This window comes from Manis pentadactyla, chromosome 8 (assembly GCF_030020395.1).
Source record: "Manis pentadactyla isolate mManPen7 chromosome 8, mManPen7.hap1, whole genome shotgun sequence".
NCBI classification, from domain to species: domain Eukaryota; kingdom Metazoa; phylum Chordata; class Mammalia; order Pholidota; family Manidae; genus Manis; species Manis pentadactyla.
In genome coordinates, this window is record NC_080026.1 from 58805279 (window position 1) to 58830984 (window position 25706).

Below are 25706 nucleotides of genomic sequence, written 5' to 3' on the forward strand. Positions count from 1 at the left end.
TACATTGCTTCAGGCAGGATGGCCATTTTGACAATATTAATTCTTCCTAGCCAAGAGCATGGGATGAATTTCCATTTGTTAGTGCCCTCTTTAATTTCTCTTAGGACAGTCTAGTAGTTTTCAGGGTATAGGTCTTCCACTTCCTTGGTTAGATTTATTCCTATGTATTTTATTCTTTTTGATGCAATTGTGAATGGAATTGTTTTCCTGATTTCTCTTTCTGCTAGTTCATCATTAGTGCATAGGAGAGCAACAGATTTCTGTGTATTAATTTTGTATCCTGCAACTTTGCTGAATTCAGATATTAGTTCTAGTAGTTTTTCAGTGGAGCCTTTAGGGTTTTTTATGTACAATATTATGTCATCTGCAAATAGTAACAGTTTAACTTCTCCTTTACCAATCTGGATGCCTTGTATTTCTTTGTGTTGTCTGATTGCTGTGGCTAGGACCTCCAGTACTATGTTGAATAACAGTGGGGAGAGTGGGCATCCCTGTCTTGTTCCTCATCTTAGAGGAAAAGCTTTCAGCTTCTTGCTGTTAAGTATGATGTTGGCTGTGGGTTTGTCATATATAGCCTTTATTGTGTTGAGGAACTTGCCCTCTGTACCCATTTTGTTGGAAGTTTTTATCATGATTGGATGTTGAATTTTGTCAAACGCTTTTTCAGCACCTATGGAGATGATCATGTGGTTTTTGTCCTTCTTTTTGTTGATGTGGTGGATGATGTTAATGGATTTTTGAATGTTGTGCCATCCTTGCATTCCGTGAGATGAATCCCACTTGATCATGGTGTATGATCCTCTTGATGTATTTTTGAATTCAGTTTGCTAATATTTTGTTGAGTATTTTTGCATCTACATTCATCAGGGATATTGGTCTGTAATTCACTTTTTTGGTGGTGTCTTTGACTGGTTTTGGTATTAGAGTGATACTGGCTTCATAGAATGAGTTTGGAAGTATTCCCTCCTCTTTCACTTTTTGGAAAACTTTAAGGACAATGGGTATTATGTCTTCTGTATATGTCTGGTAAAATTCAGCGGTGAATCCATCTGGCCCAGGAATTTTGTTTTTGGGTAGTTTTTTGACTACTGATTCAATTTCGTTGCTGGCAATTGGTCTGTTTAGATTTTCTGTTTCTTCCTTTGTCAGTCTTGGAAGGTTGTATTTTTCTAGGAAGTTGTCCATTTCTTCTAGGTTTTGCAGCTTGTTAGCATATAGTTTTCATAGTATTCTCTAATAATTCTTTGTATTTCTGTGCGGTCCGTCGTGATTTTTCCTTTCTCATTTCTGATTCCGTTTATGTGTGTAGATTCTCTTTTTCTCTTAATAAGTCTGGCTAGGGATTTATCTATTTTGTTTATTTTCTCAAAGAACCAACTCTTGGTTTCAATGATTTTTTTCTATTGTTTTATTCTTCTCAATTTTATTTATTTCTTCTCTAATCTTTATTATGTCCCTCCTTCTTCTGACTTTGTGCCTCATTTGTTCTTCTTTTTCCAGTTTCAATAATTGTGACTTTAGACTATTTATTTGGGATTGTTCTTCCTTCTTCAAATAGACCTGGATTGCAATATACTTTCATCTTAGAACTGCCTTCGCTGTGTCCCACAGAAGTTGGTGCTCTGTGCTGTTGTCATTTGTTTCCATATATTGCTTGATCCCTGTTTTAATTTGATCATTGATCCATTGATTATTTAGGAGCATGTTGTTAAGCCTCCATGTGTTTGTGAGCCTTTTTGCTTTCTTTGTACAATTTATTTCTAGTTTTAAACCTTTGTGATCTGAGAAGTTCTTTGGTAGAATTTCAATATTTTTGAATTTACTGAGGCTCCTTTTGTGGCCTAGTATGTGGTCTATTCTGGAAAATGTTCCATGTGCACTTGAGAAGAATGTGTTTCCTGCTGTTTTGGGGTCTAGAGTTCTGTAGATGTCTGTTAGGTCCATCTGTTCTAATGTGTTGTTCAGTGCCTCTCTGTCCTTACTTATTTTCTGTCTGGTTGATCTGTCCTTTGGAGTGAGTGGTGTGTTGAAGTCTCCTAAAATGAATGCATTGCATTCTATTTCCTCCTTTAATTCTATTAGTATTTGTTTCACATATATCAGTGCTCCTGTGTTGGGCCTATAGATATTTATAATGGTTATGTCCTCTTGATGGACTGCCCCCTTCATCATAATGTAATGTCCTTCTTTATCTGTTGTTACTTTCTTTGTTTTGAAGTCTATTTTGTCTGATGTAAGTACTACAACACCTGCTTTTTTCTCCCCATTGTTTACATGAAATATCTTTTTCCGTCCCTTCACTTTTAGTCTGTGTATATCTTTGGGTTTGAGGTGAGTCTCTTGTAAGCAGCATATTGATGGGTCTTGCTTTTTTATCCATTCTATTAATCTGTGTCTTTTGATTGGTGCATTCAGTCCATTTACATTTAGGGTGATTATCGGTAGATATGTACTTGTTGCCATTGCAGGCTTTGGATTTATGTTTACCACATGTTCAAGGTTAGCTTCTTTACTATCTAACCATCTAACTTAACTCTCTTATTAAATTATTATAAATGATTCTTTATTTCTCTCCCTTCTTATTTTTCCTCCTCCATTCTTTATATGTTAGGTGTTTTATTCTGTACTCCTTTACTTTTCCTTTGACTGTTTTTGTGGATAGTTGATTTTATTTTTTGCCTTTAGTTAGTATTGGTTGGTCTGCTTTCTTTGCTGTGATTTTATTTTCTCTGGTGACATCTATTTAGTCTTAGGAATGCTTCCATCTATAGCGGTCCCTTTAAAATACCCTGTAGAGGTGGTTTGTGGGAGGCAAATTCCCTCAACTTTTGCTTGTCTGGGAATTGTTTAATCCCTCCTTCATATTTAAATGATAATCATGCTGGATACAGTATTCTTGATTCAAGGCCCTTCTGTTTCATTGTATTAAATATATCATGCCATTCTCTTCTGGCCTGGAAGGTTTCTCTTGAGAAGTCTGATGATAGCCTGATGGGTTTTCCTTTGTAGGTGTGCTCTTTTTTCTCTCTCTGGCTGCCTTTAATACTTAATACTTTGATCTTTGCCATTTTAATTATTATATGTCTTGATGTTGTCCTCCTTGGGTCTCTTGCGTTGGGAGATCTGTGGGCTTCCATGGTCTGAGAGACTATTTCCTTCCCTAACTTGGGTAAGTTTTCAACAATTATTTCTTCAAAGACACTTTCTATTCCTTTTTCTCTCTCTTCTTCTTCTGGTACTCCTATAACGTGAATATTATTCCGCTTGGATTGGTCACACAGTTCTTTTAATATTCTTTCAGTCCTAGAGATTCTTTTATCTCTCTCTGCCTCAGCTTCTCTGTATTCCTGTTCTTTGATCTCTATTCCATAAACAGTCTCTTGCACCTCATCCTGCCTGGTCTTAAGCCCTTCTATCGATTGTTTCATTTCTGTTATCTCCCTCCAGACTTCATCCCTTAGCTCTTGCATATTTCTCTGCAGGTTTATCAGCATGGTTATGACATTTATTTTTAATTCTTTTTCAGGAAGATTGATTATATCTATCTCACCAGGCCCTCTGTCTTTGGTTGTCTGAGTGATTTTTGATTGGACCAGATTCTTCTGCCTTTTCATGGTGATACAAGTGATCACAGGCAGGTGGCACATGTGTCAGCTGGGAGAACAAAGTCCTTTCCTGCTTGTTGGTTGCCTTACCCTTCTCCGCTGCCTGTGCCAGTTACCCACATACCAGGAGCAGACTCTGAGAAAATATCCTGAGCTGCCATGGGCTGGGCTACTCTCAGGTTAGCCTAGAGCACTGCGGCAGGTCACAGCTGCACTGGGTGTGTTCTCCTGCAAGAATGGCACCCCTTCGTGCCTTCTGGACCTTGCTCTGGCTTCCGCTGCCTGTCCCGGTTAGCTGCGCACTGGGAGGAGACTCTGTGTGGTTGCTGTGGGCGGGGCCACATTCTGGCTGTTCTGCCGCTGTGGCAGGTCAGCTGGTTTGCTTGTAGCACTGGCCGAGGGGAACGAATGGCAGGCTGCTTATCACCGTGAGGGGCTTAGGGGCTGCTTTACTCCCCAGGGGGTTAGGGAGCCCGAAGTTCCTCAAGATTCTCAGCCTGCTGAGCTGAGTGTGCTGGGATGATTTTGTCCCTTCAAGGCTTTTAAAAAGTGCTCGCTTTTCTTTTGTCCCAGGGGACCTGGCTTTGGGGACCCACTCACAGTCTCCATCTCAGACCCTATCCTTCCGTTTCTCTAATACCCTGTGCAGCATGCAATGTGTGTCTGTGCTCCTGGTGCAGATTACTAGGGCTGGTTATTTAGCAGTCCTGTGCTTCCACTCCCTCCCCTCTCTAACTCCTTTCCTCCTGCCAATGAGCTGGGGTTGGGGGAGTGCTCGCATCCCACATGGCTGCAGCTTGTATCTTACCCCCTTTGTGAGATGCTGAGTTCTCTCAGATGTAGATGTAGCCTGGCTGTTGTACTGTATCCTCTGGTCTCTCTTTTAGGAATAGTTGTATTTGTTGTATTTTCAAAAATATGTATGGTTTTGGTAGGAGATTTCCGCTGCCCTACTCATGCCACCATCTTGAGCCGGCCCCATGTTTGCTTCTTTTAAGGGACAAATGTCTTAGTTCTATAGCACTGAATGTCATGAAATATCATTCAACTTCCTCTTAATTTCTCCAAACAGCTTTTCAGCTCTTTGATTTGTGAGAGGGCCATCTTTTTATCCATTTCACTTATTTGAATTTAATTATTTCTTGCAGTTTTCTCTTTGTATCCCTTTTACACTATTAAATCAGATGACTATCATGCTCATAAAATTCATACCATTCTATAGTCATTTTTTTCTTGATTAATATTATGTCACATGTGGATATGTAGTTTCTAAAGGCTACATTTTGAAGGACTGTGTAGTACTGAATCTGGTGGACTTTGTTTTCCTGTGGTTTCTAATTTGGTGCCATCATAAATAAGGCTGCAATGAATGTATTTATGCATTTACAGACTTTTTGTTCTGTTTTTTTCTTTAAATTCCCAGAAATTGAGAAAACTGTCAAAAAGTTAAATATTTAAATTATTATTCAAAGAGTAAAACAACATTGTAGAAAAAGTGTATAGAGAAATAAAAAAATAAAAATACTCTGAATTGCACTACCCAGGCAGAATTAAGAAATAAACAGAATAGTTACAAATAATGTGAAATGCAAAATTAACCGAAGCAATACAAATTTTTGGAAGTACAAAAAGGCAAATGAAATAGTTGAAATAAAAAAATAAAGATATATCTAACCATAAAAATTGTAAATACATGGACACCACTGTTGTTTTAATACAAAACTGAAATAAAAATAGATCATTTAATTTAGACAATAAATGGGTTTAAATTAACTGGTAAATGAAGGTAATTAGAACATTTAAAATTACCTGAAATCTTACTACCTAATGCATTTCTAATTGGAATATTCATAAAAGTACATACTTTAAATTAGAAAATAAATAATATGAAAATCATAAAACAGATAAGCAAAAATAAAATCAACATTTTAAGGAAAAAAATGTGCAAGAAGGTAAGTATGTTTTAAAATGCAGACACATAGAACCTAATAAGACTTAGCCAGTCAGTGTCAGCATCTGGAGGTAATTTCATGTTGTGTAACCTCCCAGACATTTAATACATCTACAGCATGCTTCTGGCATGAGTTTGCAATAATAATTTGGGAACTTATCTAACGCTTATTTTTTAACTCCAAATATACACAGATTACTAATTTGTGAGGTATCGCCTTCTAATCCTGCCAGAACTAAGATTTTTTGTTGTTGGTGTGTTTGTTTGCTTTTGCTTTCTTTTTGCCTTCAGAGGAATGAGCTTGTCTTCAGAGTCAGGGTTCAGGGTTAAGGTTTGGTCCCAGCAGGTGCTTTGTATATAGAGCCCAGTATTGGACGTTCCTGGGTACCTGCTCTGCACAGGCCTGGGGTGGCTCCAGCCAGCCATCGTGAATGTCCCTAGTCTGCATGCAACTCCCTCACCCAACACTTCCATTTCCTCATCTGTAAATGGAGACTGGAGATACTTCATTGGATCCTTGTGAAAATTAGACAACCAGCAAAAAGTCTTTCAGTCTGTAATGCATTAGACAATTGTATTTATTGTTATTATTATTATTAGGTCTAGAATTGTATGCAAGATTTTTACACATTAGAGAACTGGAGAAAGTCAGGCAGATAGATATAATAGAAAGGGTCACCATCCTATTAGGACAGGCAGGAATGTCTGCTTTTCAGGAATGTTTGTCTCTTCAAGGATTTCCTGGAAAAAAAAATCTGCTTCTGAGAGGGAATGTGTTGGTAACAATAGACTCTTGGCTCTCCGTGGGAGATGCTGCTCGTGCCACACACTGCCTCCTGGCATCATTGAGCGCATGTGCTTCCTGCCCATCCCGGAGCCTCACCCAGGTGGAAGGCTGCACAAGACAGTGGGCAGCGCTTGCCCTGTCCTTGGACATAGCCAGACCCATTAGCAGACAGGAGTTTCCTGTTTGCCAAGATGAGTGAATTTTCCTCTCACTGTGATTTATGTTTTCGATGCCTCTCAGTCATGCACTACCCCATTTCACCATGTCCTCCTAACTATTTTGCAAATGGGAAATACACAGGAGAATTGAGTGGCAGCAGGATTTTGAAATGTGTCAGGAGCTTGCTTTCCCTGTGGGCCCTCCTTGGATGTCTGCTGGGTTATTTTCTAGGTGCCTAAGAACCAGAGACCCCCTAGATCCCATTCCTTCCTTGGCTGAGAGGATGCAATCTCCAGCTAAATGATACCCCTGGCAGATGCCCTTTGACCTGGGCTAGCCCACTCTCTGAAGGTCCCCTGCAAGCTGTTCTGCTAGCCACTATAGGGAAGACGCAAGGTCCTGGGCTGTGCCTCTGTCTCATCCGGGAGCCAGGCTCAGGTAGAGCGAAGCTGTTAATAGGTGACTTCAAGGGGGAGGAATCAAAGGCCAGATGATGAGACAAACCAAGGGCTCAGAAGTGCTGGAGGAGGAAGGCCCAAGGCTATGGGAAAGCAGCCCTGGAGCTTCTAAAGCTCTTCAATGGGTTGAAGGACATAGCTTTGATTAGAAAAGAAGCATGGATAAAAATCACACCTCAAAATAAGGAAGAATTTGAACCCAGTTTGGCAGTTGACCACCCACAAAGTTGTGATGGAAGATAGTGTTCCCATCTTTGGAAGTCATCCAGAGGAGTTTATATACCTCTCTTGGGGAGCTGGACGGTTGATAGGGTGGCCTCTGAGGGCCCACCATGCTAGGCCACCTTCATGTTGGCAGAGTAACTCCCTAGGCTCAATGACTTGGAGTCCTTCCGTTCTTCTCAACCCCAAGTTGCCTGGAGGCCCGGACTCTTGTCCTATAGACTCCATAGCAAACCCCGAGTTACTCCTCACACTTGCTGACCACTGGGTTGAGAGAGCAGGTGATTTAATTCACAGGTGGCACAATTATTCTAAGATCAGACAGAAAGGTATTGGCAGGCCCAGACAGGTCTTGGCAAGAAGCAAGCTTTCACTCTTACACCACACCCCTCTTCCTCTCAGAGTGGAAAAGAATTGACCCTATGGTTGGAACAGCATCAACATCCCCTAGAATTATGCCCATGGGGGGAGCCCTGTGCACACACCTGTGCTGGCCTTTTCCAGACCCCCAATCACACTTGCTGTCCCCTACACACCTGTGTGGCAGGTGTGGTCAGCCATGTTTGTGGGATGAGGTTAATAGCAGTTCAGAACAGTCAGGTGGTGGGGGCAGGATTGGGACCTAGCCCCTCCTGACTCCAAAGCCAGTGCTCTTTCTCACACCACCTTCCCAGACCTTAGGAGGGGTTTGGAGAGCCAAGGCCATCTTGGGCACCTTGTTTAATCTAAAACTTACACTATAATGAGGGAGCAATACAGTTTATCAGCTTTCAAAGAAATGGTTTAATTACCAGATATTTACAAAATTCACAGAAACCATTTCAAGTGTTCTGTAATTGCCTTCAGATTAATATGATTTTTAAAAAATCTTTAAAAAGTAGAATTCAAAGATATCCTACAGTATGGGAGAATATATTCATAAATGACATATCCAATAAGGGGTTGACATCCAAATTATATAAAGAGCTCAAGCATCTCAACAAACAAAAAGCAAATAATCCATTTAAAAAATGGGCAGAGGATCTGAACAGACACTTCTCTTCCTCTCACTTACACCATACCAGGCACATGGCCACATCAGATGGCCAACAGGCACATGAAAAGATGCTCCACATCCCTCATCATCAGAGAAATGCAAGTTAAAACCACAGGGAGGTATCACCTCACACCAGTAAGGATGGCCACCATCCAAAAGACAAACAACAACAAATGTTGGCGAGAATGTGGAGAAAGGGGAACCCTCCTACACTGCTGGTGGGAATGTAAACTAGTTCAACCATTGTGGAAAGCAGTATGGAGGTTCCTCAAAAAACTCAAAATAGAAATACCATTTGACCCAGGAATTCCACTCCCAGGAATTTACCCTAAGAATTCAGGAGCCCAGTTTGAAAATGGGCTATTGCACCCTTATGTTTATTGCAGCACTATTTACAATAGCCAAGAAATGGAAGCAACCTAAGTGTCCATCAGTAGATGAATGGATAAAGAAGATGTAGTACATATACACAATGGAATATTATTCAGCCATAAGAAGAAAATAAATCCTACTATTTGCAACACGGATGGAGCTAGAGGATATTATGCTCAGGGAAATAAGCCAGGCAGAGAAAGACAAGTATCAAATGATTTCACTCATCTGTGGAGTATAAGAACAAGAAAAAACTGAAGGAACAAAACAGCAGCCGAACCCAAGAATGAACTAACAGTTACCAAAGGGAAAGGGACTGGGGAAGATGGGTTGGAAGGGAGGGATAAGAGGGTAAAAGGGACATTACGATTGGCACACATAATGTAGTGGGGGGAGGGTGTGGGGGAGACACAGGAAAGGCAGTATATACAGGTAAGACAAGTAATGATTCTATAGCATCTTACTATGCTGATGAACAGTGACTGTAATGGGGTATGTTGAGGGGACTTGATAATAGGGAGAGTCTAGTAACCATAATGTTGTTCAAGTAATTGTACATTAACAGTATCAAAATAAAAAAATTAAAAAGTAGAACTCACCTTTTGTCAGGTATCTTGGCATTTTTGGTAATGGCATCCTTTTCTGATGGTAACAAAATGATGGATCCTTCATAGAGCTTATACCTGATGAAATGAGGAATAAGATGGTGAAATGCCTTTATCTTTTGCATACCATTCCACCTGGTGGCAATGTCACAAAGGACCACAGGTAACATTCTAGAACTCTGGCCCTTGTATCCTGGAACCTAACAGGCACATTTTGCTCCTTTATTCCCACCTCACTGTCAAACTTCTAAGTAAAGCAGCATGATTAGCAGGCTTTGCCTTACTAACTCCACATCCTTATAGCTCTACTCCACATTCTCAAGAAGGCTCAGCACAGTCCTTTTCAATGTGGCACCCCTCACTGTCTCTAGCCTGGGCTCTGCCATAGTTCACAACCTTCAAAGCAGCCTGCCTTCTGGAACTGGGGTAGGTGGGTAGGCTCACAGACAGAGCAGAATAACCAAGTCTTCACTTGAGACCTTGTAAGCTACAGCAATACATTTGACCACATTCTACCTCTGTTTGTTATTTGCCTGGATAAAATGGACCAAATCAAGGATTTCTCTCCTGGGGGAGAAGAGGAAAACCCCAGCCTGGGAGGTGCTTGCTGTTTATAGAAAATCTACCAAGGAATGGAGTGATGAGGAGGGACAGGGAACTCGATGTGGTGCAGTGCTGGGGCCAGAAGATGACACACTGCTCCACCAGCCACTTGGGAAGCCAGGTCTTGTCCCGAGAAAGGACCCTGCTGCCATCCACATGGGTGGAACGTCGAATGCATGTGGGGTTGGGTCTCTATGTACCTGAACAGGACTGAGGCAGAGGGCATAACTGGAAAGTGGAGTTGTGATTTGGTTTGGTTTGATGGACCACCTTAAGCAAAGTCCTTATCTTGGGAGTAGAATTAAAGTCTCAAGGAGACAGACGGAGAAAGAAAGCAGAGCTAGAAAAGAACAAGGGATGCCACAGAGGCTGAGGAACTGGGCTTTCAAATCCCTACTGAGCAGAAGGCACGTTTCCCATGAGAAAGCCCCTTCCCACCACTGTATGGTGCTTAGCTTCTACATTCCTCCCTACCACATTGGTCTAAATGGTATTTCTTTGGTTCCATGTGTATTTCTTGATTGTATTTGTAGAAACATAAATTGGTACAACCTTTTGAGAGGACCATTTGTCAGTATATAGCAAACTTGAAAATGCTTACGCTTTTTAAAATCGCTGCCAGAAATGTATCTCATGGATATACTCATAAAGTTTTTAGGGATTTATGTGTGAAGGCAGTCAGGGAAATATCATTGGTGAGGATGAAGCCCTCCACAGGGGCAGACTCGGCCAGTTCCTATCTGTTCTGCACAGTGGCATCCTGTTGCTGTAAAAGCCCATGCCATACAGCAGCGCGAGTGATCTCCACCGTGCTGTTAAAGCAGTGAAGCAGGGTGCAGGCCTGTGCGGTGAGATAACCCTATGCCTTGTCAATTTTTTTAGAAAACTGTGTAGGCATATAGATGGCATGTGGGTCAGACTCCTCTGGAAACTCATAACTGTAGAGACTTCTTGAGCTGGAGCAGTGGTTTGGAGACTAATTTTATATTTCATAACCTTCTATATTGTTTACACGTTTTACCCACATACATATATTATATTCATGTGTCAATATATTATATTCATATGGGCAAAGAAAGCCAAGGTGTGGCTGTGGGAAATCTACTGGGGGTGGTGAGGCCCTGAGCCTGCTTCCACATGGCGCTGGGACTTGTCCACAGCCCACACTTAAGGCAGCAGCAACAGGGACTCCAGCAGGGCAGGGTGGGGGCGTGAAGAGCTTGGATAGTCATCTTGGTGCCCTGGCTGAGAGAGCAGCTGTGTGCCAAGGGAAGTCTGTGGCTCTCATGGCTGTGCTGGTCCCACAAACCCCAGAAATGCCATCCTCCACCCCATTATTGCCCTGAGATACTTGGTCACCACCATCACTCTCTGTCCCACAGGAGACATCCTGGCTCTGACAGGACCACGCTGCAGCGGTGGCAGGTACGGCAACCCCCTCAGAAGACGGGCTCTGAGGGAGCTGTCTGGGGATGTGAATCGTCACATAGCTCAGGCTCCAGTGATGGAGAAAGAAGGCATGAGGATGAATCAGGAAGCGTATTAGTTTTTTTTTAATTTAATTTCAATTTTAAAATTTTGCAATATTTCCATGGCAAGATCGCAGTGACTGAAGGTGATTCCTGAGCCTTGGAGTCAGAGCTGGGTAGTGTGTGTGTGTGTGTGTGTGTGTGTGTGTGTGTGTGTGTGTGTGTGTGTGTGTGTGCATGTGTGTGTACACATGCCCCATGGGCATACACATGCTCCATCCATGAAGGTGTACACAGGGACACAACCCTAAAGGGGCACAAGTGTTCACTTCTTGTCCTGGGAAAACACACTTGACTCCCACCCTGGGTGAACTGGCATTCAGCCTAGGATTCTCAGGGAGAGAAAGGGACCCCAAGAGGGCCAACCCCAGAGGTCACACAGCAACAAGAAATTAAATCTGGGCCATGCATATCCAAACTCCTTTCCCAAGGAGTGGGCCAAAGAGAGGAGAGACCAGAGCCTGCAGGTGCATATCAGAGATAACAACTGTTCACTGGTTGGTCTTGATGAATTTTGCCCAAATACAATCCCAGACTCCATCTGTGACCATATATCTAAAGGCCCTGAGAGTGAGTATTATCCCAATAGGCAGGGACAAGATAAAGAAAGTTCCTAAAATCCCAGAGGAAAACAGGCCAGCCTGTTGGTAAGGGCCTCTCTCCTAGTGACTGCAAAGTCCATTCAACTTATTTTTTAATCATAAAGATGTCAGTAGTGAGTTCACCCACAGCATTTGTGATATTATTTAAATCAATTTTTGAGTATCACCCCAACAGTTAACACAAAAGTGCTTTACCCTAGGCTTTGGACTGCTGAGCTGTATTTTTTTTTCTGGCCAACTTTGCTTCCTGAATATGTTTGCTTTAGCTCATATTGAAGTGATTGTGGCCTCCCTCAATCAGCCTGGCTCAGGTACAAGGCACCTGGGGAGTAACAGAGATGCACGCTGCCCACTGTCACCCGCACGGAGAGGGTCTCCTGCAGAGGACTGAGAGTTAGAATCCCAGGGCCCCCAAAAAGATGCCGGCTGAGTTTGGTTTACCTATCTTTGTTTCTTCTGGTAGAAAAGGGACATCAGCAATTTTGAGTATCTCATGCACCTCAACACTCTGGCCGGGAGGACCTACAATGACTACATGCAATATCCAGTGTTCCCCTGGGTCCTGGCTGACTACACCTCACAGGTACCATGTTTACACGGATACTGCACAGGTATCCTGAGGCTTTCTGACCAAAGACCAGAGCACCCTGTGTTAGCCCGCAGAGCCTCTGCTACGAGGTTCAGTCCACCTGGGCCTGAGGGCTGCCTTGTGCTCAGCCCCTTGCCCTGGAGGAGGCCTTTGGAGTCCAGCTGCCTGCATTCCTACCCAGCCCCACCTGTGTTATGATCAGTGTGACTAAGACAGTTGCTAGAGTGCATCCCAAAGAGCTTCCTGGCTTCCTTACTCTAAGGAAGGCAGCTGATACCCGTCTGCTGGGATACTGCCGTGGACCAACACTGGTCCTTCAAATGAAGTGGGTCATGGAATTTGTTGCTAGAATCAACATGTGCAGGGTTGGGGGAGAGATAGGAGAGAGCAAGAGAGAGAGACCCAGAGACCCAGAGACCCAGAGACCAGAGAGAATGAACTAGGAGTCCGTAGCCTGAATTCAGTATCCGAGTTGATGGTAGGTGAGCTTCACCCGGGATCTGGGCTGAGACATGTGGGAAGACGGGAGGCTGGTGGAAAAGCCAGAGCATTTGCTCTTGTGGCCCCTACCTCTGGACCTCAGCAAGCAGGGGAGGGAGGAGGAGGAACATTGGCACAGCTGGACCAAGGTGACGTGGTTGGGGACAATCAGGCTATGAAGCAGTATCCTGGCCACCTGGGCTCTGGCATCAGGAGGTGTGCTGGGCTGTGTGTGTAAAGGGCGGAAGGTAGCTGGCTTCTGGTACAGACCAGCCCTGGCCAGTCCTGCCTAGGATGAATGGCCCCCAGGATTTGGGAGGGCACCTCAGTCTTTTGTGACTTCCCATCCCCAATTAAGATATCGACTGCAGCAAAACTTTTCTCACCAGCCATATGTTACTTTTTTTGCACTAATGATCCATCTGAGGCTGAGGTATTTCAAAAATGAGACTTGCAAATCCTAGCTTTAACTTACAGGTGGCCAAGAAGTGGTTTACCACCACCCCCTTTCTATTTAATAGAAGATTTTGATTACTTGCCAACATTTTAAAAATGGGAGATTTCTTCTAAAAATCAGGATTTCCAATATCTTTTGGAGAATCAGAAGATCTGGTAACCATGAAGGCACATTCTGCACTGGCAACATTGCTGGTAGCAGAGCACGGCTCTCCGTGCATGCCATCACTCATGAGGCTTTCAGGAGTGCCTGCTTCGCTCTTAGCCCCGCTAGCTCCTGCAGGTGTGGGATGGTGGCAGGCCCTGCCTCCCCAGGGGAGTTGCTAGGAAAAAGGAAGAGAGGGATGAAGAAGCACTTTCTATAAAGACACAGAAACCCCACAGAATACTTGGCTCCTCTGCCACCAAGCAGAACACCTCTGCTAAAAGCAAACATCTGTAAGGACACCTGGCCCTGAGAGCTTCCGGTCTCCTCTTCTGTGTATTCCCAAGGGAGGTGGGGGGAGGGTGACGTGGCCTGCTTTCATTGCCCAGAAGGGAGAGGGCCTCCAGAAAAATGAGGCTCTTCCCCATTTCCTCCCCAAACACGTAACTCTGACTTCATAAAAATCTATTTGATTCCAGGCAAGGGCCCTGACCTGTTGAGGAAACTGCCCCAGGAGGGCAGCAGCCCAGCGCCTCACAGACAGCAGGGATTCTTTTGAAAGTCTCTTTTCAGTACCTGGTGGTGAGGTTCTGATCTGGGTCAGCTTAGAACAGGTTCAGTGTGAGCCCAATCTCCCCCTCCTCTTATTTTCCTTCTCTCCCCTACTAAGTCTGTGTGGATCACTGGCTCTGGGGCCATAAAACCCCAGCACGCCTGCGAATCACCAGAAGGGGGTCAGAGCAAATGACAAGAAACCAATAAAGAGAACCATAAAACTAAAGAGCGTGGCTCCAGAAGTCTCGCCGGGACACAGGAGGGTCTAAGGGGAGTTAACTTTAGCTGCACATCTGCCTTCTAGACGTTGAACTTGACAAATCCCAAGACTTTCCGGGAACTTTCAAAGCCCATGGGAGCTCAGACCAAGGAAAGGAAGCTGAAGTTTATCCAGAGGTTTAAAGAAGTTGAGAAGACTGAAGGTGGGTAGACCCCAGCCTGGGTTTTTCTGCCATGCTGTTCATCTGAATGCCTTGATGTGATGGTTGATAACTATTTAGGCCATCACCTAGCCTATAAACATCTGCATCTGAATAGAGAGCTCTCTAATCCACTGGTCCATGCCACCCTTGCAAAACTATCCTGCTAAGAGCTAACACCGCTGTACCTAGGCACAGGCAAGTTGGAGGGAAGTAACATTCATTCAGCACTTTTTGTACTCCAGGCGAAGGCCAACCTACATTCCTATGTACAACACTCCTTTTTGAAAAGAAGGAAACTCAGGAGTTGAAGCAGCTCAGTTAAAATCAGAGCCTCTGAATGGCAGAGCGTGCATTCGTCTGGTTCTAGAACCTAGTTTCCAGACTATGTTCATCTGCACATCACCTTTACAATTTGCCACATTTTCATGCAACCTCTATTCCCACTGCCTTAATGTATTTCTTTAAGTCTGTTCACTTCTTAAACTTAAGGGAATGTGTTTTTTAAAACAGTGTTTCTATCATGCATTTGATATTAGCTAGGCTGGTTTTCTCAAACACTTAGAAATAAACATATAACTATTAAAACAAGGAGTGTCCATCCATGAGCCATGGAAAAATCTCTTGATAATCAAAGGGCACACACTTTGAGGAGGCTCACTCATGCAGCCCAAGACCCCCACTCTGCATGGGGCTGGCACCCAAACTTCCTCAGGAGAGATGGAAGGAGGCGGGAGGGTTGGCAGGCTTTTCACGTCCTGAGTTAAAGTTCAGTCAGTATGACCCCACGCAGCCTCCCTGCCCAGGTGCGGTGCCCCAGCCACCCATGGCTGGGTCCTTTTCACAGGCACAGGGCAGAAGAGCCCCAGAGCTCTCCAGCTTTGTCCCAGGTGGGGCCTGTGGCACTGTTCACTCCTGTTTCAACCCAGGTGTGCATGTGAGTTGCACACTGAGTTCAGGCCCTTGCACAAGGACATCCAGCAACGTCCCAGACAACTCTGATTTAGAGAACTCCTGCAGGCCTGAGAATGTGGGACTGGCAGTGAACGGCTGAGCAGACATTTGGGGAAACTGAGGCAGGCCCTGGCTGACCATGCCACCTGCCAGACATGCCTCTCACTACTGACATGAGTAACTCTCTGCTGCACTCTGGCTTCTCCCTTTGCTAGATGGGGGTGATGAACAGCACTACTTATAGGGGCTCTGTGCAGACACAAGGAGAGAGTGCAGAGGGCACACAGCATGCACGAGGCTGTGCAGGTGGTCGCATGGCTCTCACTCTCTGCTGGCCATTGGCAACTTCTGCCTCAATGTTCTGGCTCCACCAGACCCTGGAGGAAGCAAGATGGAGAAGTGTGTGCCTCTGACCCCAGGTCCCTCTGGAAATGAGGAGACCTGTATCCTCACTCTTACTGGGATGTCCCTGAGTTCACAAGTCTTGCCTCCTCACACAGGGGATTCTGTTCTAAAAGAGAAGAGGAGGAGAAAGCATAGCTGGCAGGAGTGTAGGCATGCTGGGCTTTCCAGGTCCCCTTTCAGTCAGAGGCCAGAGCATGCCTGCCTGTGAATCCTCAGTACAGCCTTCCTGGAACCTGGCTCTGCCCACATTGCGAAGGGCAGACCACTGAGAACTTGGGGGTGCAGGTTGTGAATATGCTTGTCATGGGTGGTGGCTATCGGCCTAGTCATAATGACCCCTGTGGGCAGAATACCAAGGCACTCTTGGCTGCATGTGCTCTCTCGAGCAGGGCTTGGCCCTGCTGTTCACACCTAAGCATGGTTAGCCTGAGCATCTGCAGCCGGCCCAGCACCCAGGGAAGCCAACCAGGCATGTCCTCTCATTGCAGGAGACATGACAGCCCAGTGCCACTACTGCACCCACTACTCCTCAGCCATCATTGTCGCCTCCTACCTGGTCCGGTTGCCGCCCTTCACTCAGGCCTTCTGTTCTCTGCAGGTGAGCTCCCCCTCTCCCCTATTCTCACAGACACACCTGCACACACACACACACACACACACACACACACACACACACACACACACACGAGCTGTATCTCATGGACTAAGAGTGGGGCCCCCTGCTAGAAATCCAGTCTTCTCCCAGGGATTCCCACTTAATGCTGCTGCAGGATTCGGGGCCATCCTTCCCAGGCAGGCCGCTCTTCTTCAGTTACACCCACATGTCTGCCCAACAGTACTGCAGGAAAAAAAAAGAATCTAAAAAATAAGGACTGAGATGTGGGGAAGAAAACTTAACATAAATAGGTTTTAGTGGCAAAGAAAAAGCAGGAAGCTTGAAGACTTGAAGGTAGGTGGTCAAAGATTTAGAAAAACAAACAGCAAGTAGAAGGAATGGAAAGCTTATACTTAGCATAGCTGTATGCTTGTGCCATCAGAAAGCATACAGCTATGCTAAGTATAAGCCAAAAGGCTTATAAGGACAAACAAAATGTTTGATTACTGAAATAAACAGCTAAACCAGGCAAAGAGGCTAACCAACTTGTCCTCCCATAAACTAGCAGATCATCATGCCAGCTTAGGGTTGCCAGATTTTACAAATAAAGATACAGGATGCCCAGGTAAATTTGAATTTCAGATAAACAAGGACTTATACTAAAAAAGTATTTGCTGTTGATCTGAAATTCAAATTTAGCTGAGCTTTCTTGTGTTTTACTTGGCAGCCCTATACAGCTGGAAGTGAGCAAATCTGATTCTGAGTGGGTGGTAGTGTCCAAGGCACATGGGATTGCTGGCCTGAGTCCCCTTTGGCCAGCTGAGAAGTTCTTCTCTCTTCCCATTCTGACCTCATCACTGGGGTCCTGCTTCCCATGTTATCACAGGGCCATAGCTTTTGACTGGGGAATGCTCTTGATAGCCCAGCTGCAGCCAGTTGGCTCACCCAACCCCAGAGCAAATACAGCACATGGCTCAGGCTTTGCAAGTATCTTGTGGAGAGGAGGTCATGAGCTGTATTCGGTGACAGGCCACAGAACACACAGGACTTGTCTTGACAGTGAAGCTTCACCAAAGGCAAAGCACGAGTAGTGTTCCAGGAATTGTATCGTTTGGTCCAACCTCAATAGCAAGGTAACTCGCTGTGGTCACTCAGATGACCTTGACCCTGAGAGACCCTGGATTAGTACCAAAGCTAACTCCTGGGCCCTGGGCAGGAATGGCCAAGCAAGGTCAAAGCACTTTCTCCACTAAGGAGCAAAAACCCTCCTGTCTTCCATTTCTTGACACAGTCTTCTCTCTCCTTGAAAGCATGGATTGTCTAGACATTGTATAACCCCTGTCCCTGGAAATTCACTCAAAAATAATAAGTGTGTCTCCCTTGAGCCTTTCTCAGACAACAAGCATTTTAAGTAAGTTTGGTTTGAAGAACAAATGGTCCCAGAGCACATGGCTGTACGCCATGCCAGGAATTGTGTCCAGATGTTGCTCATTAATCCACAGGCAATGATGATGACTGTTAATGATGACGGTGATGCTTTCCATTACAGCTTTGCATCTAGGGGCTTCTGGGTGCTTGAGAAGTCTTCCCCAGCTCCTTCAGCCTAATGCATGAAAACCCATCTCTATCTGTTACTGAAGGTCCTCTCCCGTGGAGGGGAGGCAGAGTAAAACAGAAACAGATTCAGCCAGATTTACATGCCAGCTCTGCCACTTCATAGATACGAAATCTTCTGCCAGTTATTTTACCCCTGGAAATGAGGGTTAATTAGACACATCTCACTGGGCTATTGAAATTAAATAAGGAAATGCGGGCAAAGCCCCCAGCTCAGGGCTTGACACTGCATAGGCCATTCATCATTGATAGCTCCCTTCTTCCCTCTGCAACCCACGAGAATTTGCTCAAGCTGGTCCCTTTTGGCTTAAGCTGATTCAAGACAGTCTGGACTGAGTCGAAGCTTTCCAAGATGGCACAGGCCAGAAGAAACAGGTATTGCAAACCCATGAGAATTTTGGGTTCAGGCCACTTTGATCTGAGATGGTCCAAACTGTGATCAGAACCAATTTTATATGCTTTCATGTGACACAAACGTAGTCATATTAGTTTGAGCCTTTTTGACTCCCATGTTGAAGTCTGATGTGACTCCCAGTTTTTCTGGATTCAAATCTGTGCCATATTGGTTCATCGCAGTTGAAATCATCTGGGCTCTCTGTGTGTGCTTCTGAATTGGTTTCACCTCCCTACTTCCAAGTGAAGCCTTTGGAACCAGCAGAAGAACCAACCATCTTCTGCTTTTTCCTTAGAATACAAGATGAATTTTATCTCCCAGGGGAATAGGTATGAAGGCTCCATCTGGGGAACATGGCTGACTCCCCTCTGGGCATCCTGGGGCCTTCCCAGGCCTCCTTAGAAATGTTCTGGCATCTTCCCAAAGTCAGGCTCTTCCCTCCAGCCCTACCCTGCCTCCTTAGGGGCAGTCCTTTCTTCTCAAAGGGTGAAGCACCCTGTGTGGTGACAAGCAGAAGAGCCTCAGTATATCTGCAACCCCGGAGTAGAGTGTGGTTTGGGGAAGAGAAAGGTGGAGAGGATGCGGAATCTGGACAGCAAGGCCTTCTTCATCTCTCTGGAGAGAAGGAAAGCAAGAACTGCAGGTCTTTCCCGAGCCAAGTGTGTGCTCAAGGGGCAGCATAAGAAAGTGTGTGCTTTTCCATTCTCCATTAAATAAACTCTGCCTCTTGCCAGAGTGACATGCCTGCTCAAAAGCTTGGCCATGGAAGCATCTTTGGTGTGGAGAGCTGTGTCTGTGTGGTGCCTCCACTGTGGTCTGATGCAGCTCTGGGGCAGGCACAGAATTTGGGCACTGTGACCCTCCACTGGGCACCATGCAGAAGGACATGGACAGCGTGAGGGGCTCACACACAGCCTAAGAATTGCAGCGCAGTACATTCTGATTCCTGGGTGGAAGGTGTGTTTATCCCTTCATATTTAAATCTTACTGAATTTGGGCCAGTTTTAGAATTGATGCATACCTCTATTGTTGCTATGTTTATTTCTCTGCCCCAAACCCATTATTATAATGATAGTCTCTTACATTCCAGTGCATAGGGTATATAGGCAGTGTGGCTTGAGGTGACACATGCAGGCAGTGGGGCCCAGGCACAAGGGTTGTGTGCTCAGCTACCTCACTCCCTTGAAGCTGTGAGACTACTGTCAGGCAGGAGCTGGGGCCTTATCTCCCCTGATGCTGTAATTCTCAGGAATCTCTCCTGCCTGGAGCCCGTGTCTATGAGTCTTCGTACAGTTGAGCAAGCAAGAGGCCACACTGCTGCCGAGGCCACAGCGCAGGCCCCCGTTTCCGCCCCGGGAGGGCCACCAGTGGCCCTCAGGTCTGAGACCAGACCCAGCCTGGCAGGGCAGAGCAAGGCAGCCTGGCCCTGGGGAGGGTACGGGACACTGCTGTATTTAATGAGAAACTGAAATGAAGTGCTGCATTAATTAAGTCACAGCCCATGTGCAGTCAGCTGTTCCCAGCAGTGGGAAAGGGTTTTCTGAACCACCTGAAGTGAGTTGCCTGGTTTTGATGTAGGTAAGACATATGCTAACTGCAGAGAGAGCTGAGAACCGTGGGTAGCACTTGGCCTGCCTGCACCTGTTGGCCCGGGAGCTCTGAGGGGGAGTGTCTAAAATGAAGGTGTAATTATTATACTGACTCAAAGAGTAGTATTAGAAAGGCACATGTACTAGAGTCAGGCAGAACTGGCACCGAGTCCCGGATCTAGAACTTTCTAATTGGTAGTGTTGAATAATGGGGCCTTCTTTCCTCCTCCTTTAAAAGAGCCCCTGACTCGGCAGGTGGTGAGGATTTAGTGAGACACAGCATGAGAATTGTTTGGCTATTTCTAAGTATTCCATACATATCTATTGTCTTTCCCTTAAAAGCAGACAGCATGTTTTTCAAAATGCCTTTGTGGGTTTTATTTGTTGACTAAAAGGAAGTAAAGCTAATGGGTACTCTGGGGTCAGCCCATCCTCCGTGGAGAGCAGGACTGACAATGCAGCTGGCCTGATTCATGGGCTTGCCAGACTCGCAGAGACCAGCTCACAGAGAGCATGTTGGAGCCTGGGACTTCCTGGGGGAGCCTGCAGGGGGCTGCGTCCAGCACTCTCTTCCCTGCACACATTTGTCCCTTCACCTCTTTGGGGGTGCTTTTGCCTCAAAACTGCCCCAGTGCACCTGCTCTTTTCCCCTGCCCTGTCCCAGGACCCCACCCTGCCTCAGTCCCCCATTCTCCACCTTCTGCTTCTAAAACCTTCTTCTTTCTCATTTTTTGAGCCCTCAGTTACCTCCCCACAACACACTGAGATGCGGTCCCCCCCAGGATTGCTCCCCAGTTCCTAGTCTGATGGGCAAGGGGCATTGGGGCGGGACTCACTCAGCACCTCTTCCTGCATGCCTGGCACTGAAGAGGCACACATGCACTCACACTCTCGTGCTAACACACACAGCGATCCTCCAAGGCTTGCCAAGGATGGCATGGGGGTCAGACACTAATTAGGAAACGAGTTCACACTGCCATGGATGCTGAAATTCTCACCCAAGTCAGTGGGGTGCCAAAGCTAAGGTACTTTCCCCTCTCAGCACACACTGCCTTTTTGATGGACAACTGCCAGCAACTTAGATCCACCGATGGACTGACAGGTTCCTGTAAATTAATTGTTTAATGTGGGATACTTTTAACTTACTGGAAAGAAGATCTGCCTGAGAATGAGTTGTCAGCCTGCTCATAAAACCCCATCCTGTATTTGGATGTGACGGTGGGTTGATTTGGATCAGTCCTACCTGGAAGGAAGAAAAGACTTTCTAGCACATATTGTAACAATATCTGTGTGTTAAGGGTCCTTGAGCACATGCAGCTACAGAACTTCCTGTAGGTCTGGGTTAAGACTTGAATGCTTTTTTGTTTTCAGTATAGTTTCTCCACCCATTTTGGAGAGAAGTTTGTGAATGTTGTAATCGAATGCTTATCCAGGGACATGGTATACACAGATTTTGTGTCCTTAGTGGTGCTTTCACCAAAGAGCCCTCCTTTCAAGGGTGTTTCCAGTGTTAATCAGTGTACCTTAACTATGGGTTCTTCTCTGATTTTAACTCATGTCAATACCCAGCAGCAGGCCTTGTCAGACAGTTCTTCCCCCCTTGATTTTGCTTTTAATTTTCATTCATCTCTTAGCAAAACTGAGCACCTCTTCAAGTCTTTTAAAGGAAGAGGGTACCTAGGTTTATATTGCTTCTGAGCCCTTAATATTTCGAATATGTTTCTGGGGCCTGTACGTGTGAGCTGGACACAAACATTCAAAAACAGTGACCATTTGCCTCAGAAACCCCCTGCCCTGGCTGCCTTGTTCCGGGTGTGATGTCACATGGGAAAGTCTTCTGACAACAAGAGGTGCTTCCTTTGTTGACAGTACCCTTGCTATTTTCTACTTTGATGTGTTTGAATACACATAGGATTCATTATTCTTGATCTTCAAGAGTATTTTAAGTAGAGATTTAGGAGCAAATCTTGGCTCAGTAATTCTCTCTGATCACTTTGTTTCCACCCAACCTCCAGACTGAATTTTGTGTTGGACTTTCCTTCTGGAGGGGCTCGGTACACCTTCACTGCGCCTCTCCGCCTCCCTCCTTCTCCCGGTTCCGTGCTCCTGTCTTCTGTCCCTGTTCTCCTCCTTCCCTTCCCTGAGAATCTGGTCCTGGCTGGGACTCATTGCTGGCAGCCACCAGAGTCTGTGTCAGCCTGCAGACTTACAATACGTGAACAAAGTGGCTTTGCTTTTTCTTCTAGGGAATTTGGTGTTTCTTTTGTATTGCAGAAGGGAGAAAACCCATTAATTTTGAAACAAATGTATGCAAATGCATTTATTAATATAGAAAATAGGGAAATCAGTTATTGCTTCCTTTATAAATAATACAGGCTTAAGTTTTAAAGATATTACTTTTGCTAAAATGCATTAGACAGCTGTGAAAAATATAACATTTTTCTTGGTGGTAATATCTTTAACCAGATTTGTAGCACTAACAATATTTCCTATGTATATATTATTTTTATTTAATACAGGTAATCTTTTTATTACCAAATCATATTGCTTCTCAGGATATTACCATCAGCACTCATAAAAGCTGCAAAAGGAAAAACTGGGACGAAGAGAAGGCATCAATTTCCTGCAGACATAGGGCTCTGGCTGTAGACTAAATATGCAAAGCTCGTAATACATTTCAATGAATGACTTGTTAGGTGTGGACTTATTTAGAAACACTCTCCTCCCCTCCAGTTTTGCTTCCACTTCAATTTGAATCTGATGGTGTGCATTATCCCCTAATTTCAACCAAATTCAAGCAAAGTGACCTTGGAAAAAAGCCACATCTTCAAGCTGCCCGGGTACTGAGTTTGGTTGCAACCCCAGAGGTAACTGGGTCTCCTGGGGTCCCTGTCCATGCACAGAGGATGACACTTGGATCTCACTGGATCTTCAAGTTTGACTTGGAAAACTGACCAGTCCCGCAGGATCCCCAGGTGTGTCCTGCCTCAGGTGTGTGGCGGGCTCTCCCTTCTCAGAAAGAGCCAAGTTCTCTTGGCCCACGTAAAGTAGATCAAGTTCGCTCCAGGCCCAGAGCTTCCCTCAGGAAACTGGCATAAGGGCAAAGTATGCCCTTTGAAGCTGCATTTGTGGGTTTGACCCCAGCTCTGCCAGTCATTGCTTCGATGAGAAAAAGCCTAAACATTGAGGAGCCTCCATTTTTTGGTCTGCAAAATGGACATACCCTTTCCTCCCTAATGCACCTGCTGTGAGGATTAGAACTGATAATCTACACATGTCTAAAGTGCCTAACATGGACTGGACTTGTCAAGAGAAGGCTGGTGCCCTTCCTTACCCTTCTTCTACCATTCTAGCTGCCCAAAGTCTTCCTTAGGTAAACATTGCCAGGAAACTGTAGCCTCTGAAAGGTGACTGTTGCTGACGGGGCCAGAGGAGGGCATTGACATTCTGGGTCCCACCTGTCTGTTTTCAGGGCATGTCCATGCTGTGGAAGTTGGCAGAAGCAAGGCCCAGCCTTGATGGGGCAAGTGAGCTATCAAGTCCCAGGGGGAAGGTGTTTCCATGGGAGACCTGTACTTAGACCCAAAGCCCAGGTTCAGAAACTCTTTTTGCTCCCTCTGTCCAAGCTTCTTTCCTCCAAGTGGGACTTCTCCACCTCCTACCACCCCCCAAAACCACCTGATGAATAAAGGTAATGTCAGCTGAAGAGATCTGACAATTCAGATGAGAGGAGTAGGAAATTCCAGGAAAGAATCTGCTTGAAGTCTTACCTGGTCCCATCCTAGCTGCCAAGCTTGGGACTAGATCAGGCCATCTGGGGAAATGGGCCTTGGCACCAAGGCTGGCTTAGCAGGAGGTGCAGACATTTTGTCTCCAGGTACCAGCCTCCATGCCCTTGAAGGCTGGTGTGCCTCCATCCACCCATCCTCAACCAGGGCCCTGGCCTAACCTGCTTTCTTCCACTTCTGCTCTTGGCCTAGGCCTCTCTCTCTGCTCAGAGCACCCTGCCATCTTCTCTGTCGTCAGGCTGGTAGACTCACCAGGGGGTCACCTTCTCCGGGAAGTTTCCCCTGACCCTCACACGGAGAGTCTGGCCCACTTGTCCGAGAGTTGGCTCTGAGCATCCTGTCTTCATGTCTGATTCAGAGCTGGCCTCAGCAAATGTAGGGTAACACTCAGACAAATGGCTGAGGTTTTCCTGGCTCTCATCTGAACCAAGATTTCCAAACATGTATCCACTGTAGAACTGCTGGTGCACGTTTCTGGGAATGGCAGAGTGGAAGGCTGTGTGAAGAGATCATCGCAGGCACACGTGGGCTAATGAATGGATATGTGTGTAGGAGCGAGTGAGTTCTAATGGCAGAGCCTGTGCTTCAGAGACAGATTGGACCAACAGAGACCCACAGAGCAGTGCCCTCCCAGCCTGAGTTCTCACCACTGACCATGGTGGCCCTTTTTCCTCACAGGGTGGCAGCTTCGATGTGGCAGATAGGATGTTCCACAGCATGAAGAATGCATGGGAGTCGGCCTCCAGAGAAAACATGAGTGATGTCAGGGAGCTGACCCCAGAGTTCTTCTACCTGCCCGAGTTCCTAACCAACTGCAACGCGGTGGAGTTTGGTAAGTGGAGGCCCCTGCCAGGCCAGGGTGGGCTGGGCAGTGCAGGGCTCCCTACCCCAATGTGGGTCTGTCATGATCAACTTGATCAGTGTCTTTGCTGAGCAGGCCCCTACCAGACCAGTGTGGTTGGGGATGCCGGGCCCCAGACTACGAGGTCAGCTCTGAGCCTGGTGCCACCCATGACCCTTCCTGTGAGGGTCCCCAGGCCTCAGTCAGCAGTGAGGGTCACCCAGGGAGCAGGAGCCCCTGCTAAGAGCCAGGCCTGGCACTGCCCTGCTGCATGTCCTTGGGTAAGCCCCCACCCTCTAGCCTCATTTTCCTCCATGTACAATAAATGGATTAACCTGGACTTCATGAGCTGAGTCTCCAGGGACAGATTGCTGGGTGAAGTCCAAAGGGAATTGTGTGAGTAGCCTGGTGGCTGGCTCTTTCTTTTTCTTTGGGTCCCACCCCATACCATCTTACCTATTGCTCTGAAATAATTTCAGGAGGCCCCAGCGGGGAGGTCCCCTGGTCCTTTGTGTGTACCCTGGGAGCCTCCGCTGCAAATGTCAGGGTGACTTGTGAGGCTATGTGGTCAGAGCCTGGAGCAGGGTGTGGGCACCTCTACCCAGAAGCAGGGGGTAGACTTGCCCACCCTGTGGAGGGCACTCATGAACTGTCACCAGCACACACCTGGTGCCCCAGAGCTCCCCTTCCTTGGGGCCTTCCTTCTTCCCCCAAACAGCACATAGAGGGCACACATTTTGAGCCAGACCAGGGCGGACCCAGGGGAGCATGAGCAAGGAGATCTAGTCCCTGCCCCAGGCACTCACCTCTTCTGCAGTGGTTTGCAGCCAGAATATATATGGAATATTTTTAAATATGCCCAAGCCCATGCCCAGCAAGTCTGATGTCTGCAACTTGGTGGCCTGAGCAGGGTTCAGATTCTCAGGTGCCTCATGCACATCAGGGGTGAAACC

The 25706-nt window shown here is 46.0% G+C and overlaps 1 protein-coding gene across 8 annotated transcripts in view; it reads left to right on the forward strand.

The window, feature by feature from the left end:
• Positions 1-25706, forward strand: part of WDFY4 (WDFY family member 4) — a 314583-nt gene that overhangs the window by 259699 nt on the left and 29178 nt on the right. For all 8 annotated transcript variants that reach the window (XM_036916603.2, XM_036916599.2, XM_036916598.2 and 5 more), the window contains 5 exons: positions 11181-11223; positions 12393-12512; positions 14459-14576; positions 16421-16530; positions 24591-24744. In XM_036916603.2, coding sequence (XP_036772498.2) covers positions 11181-11223; positions 12393-12512; positions 14459-14576; positions 16421-16530; positions 24591-24744 — 545 coding nt within the window. The remainder of the gene's footprint in view (positions 1-11180; positions 11224-12392; positions 12513-14458; positions 14577-16420; positions 16531-24590; positions 24745-25706) is intronic.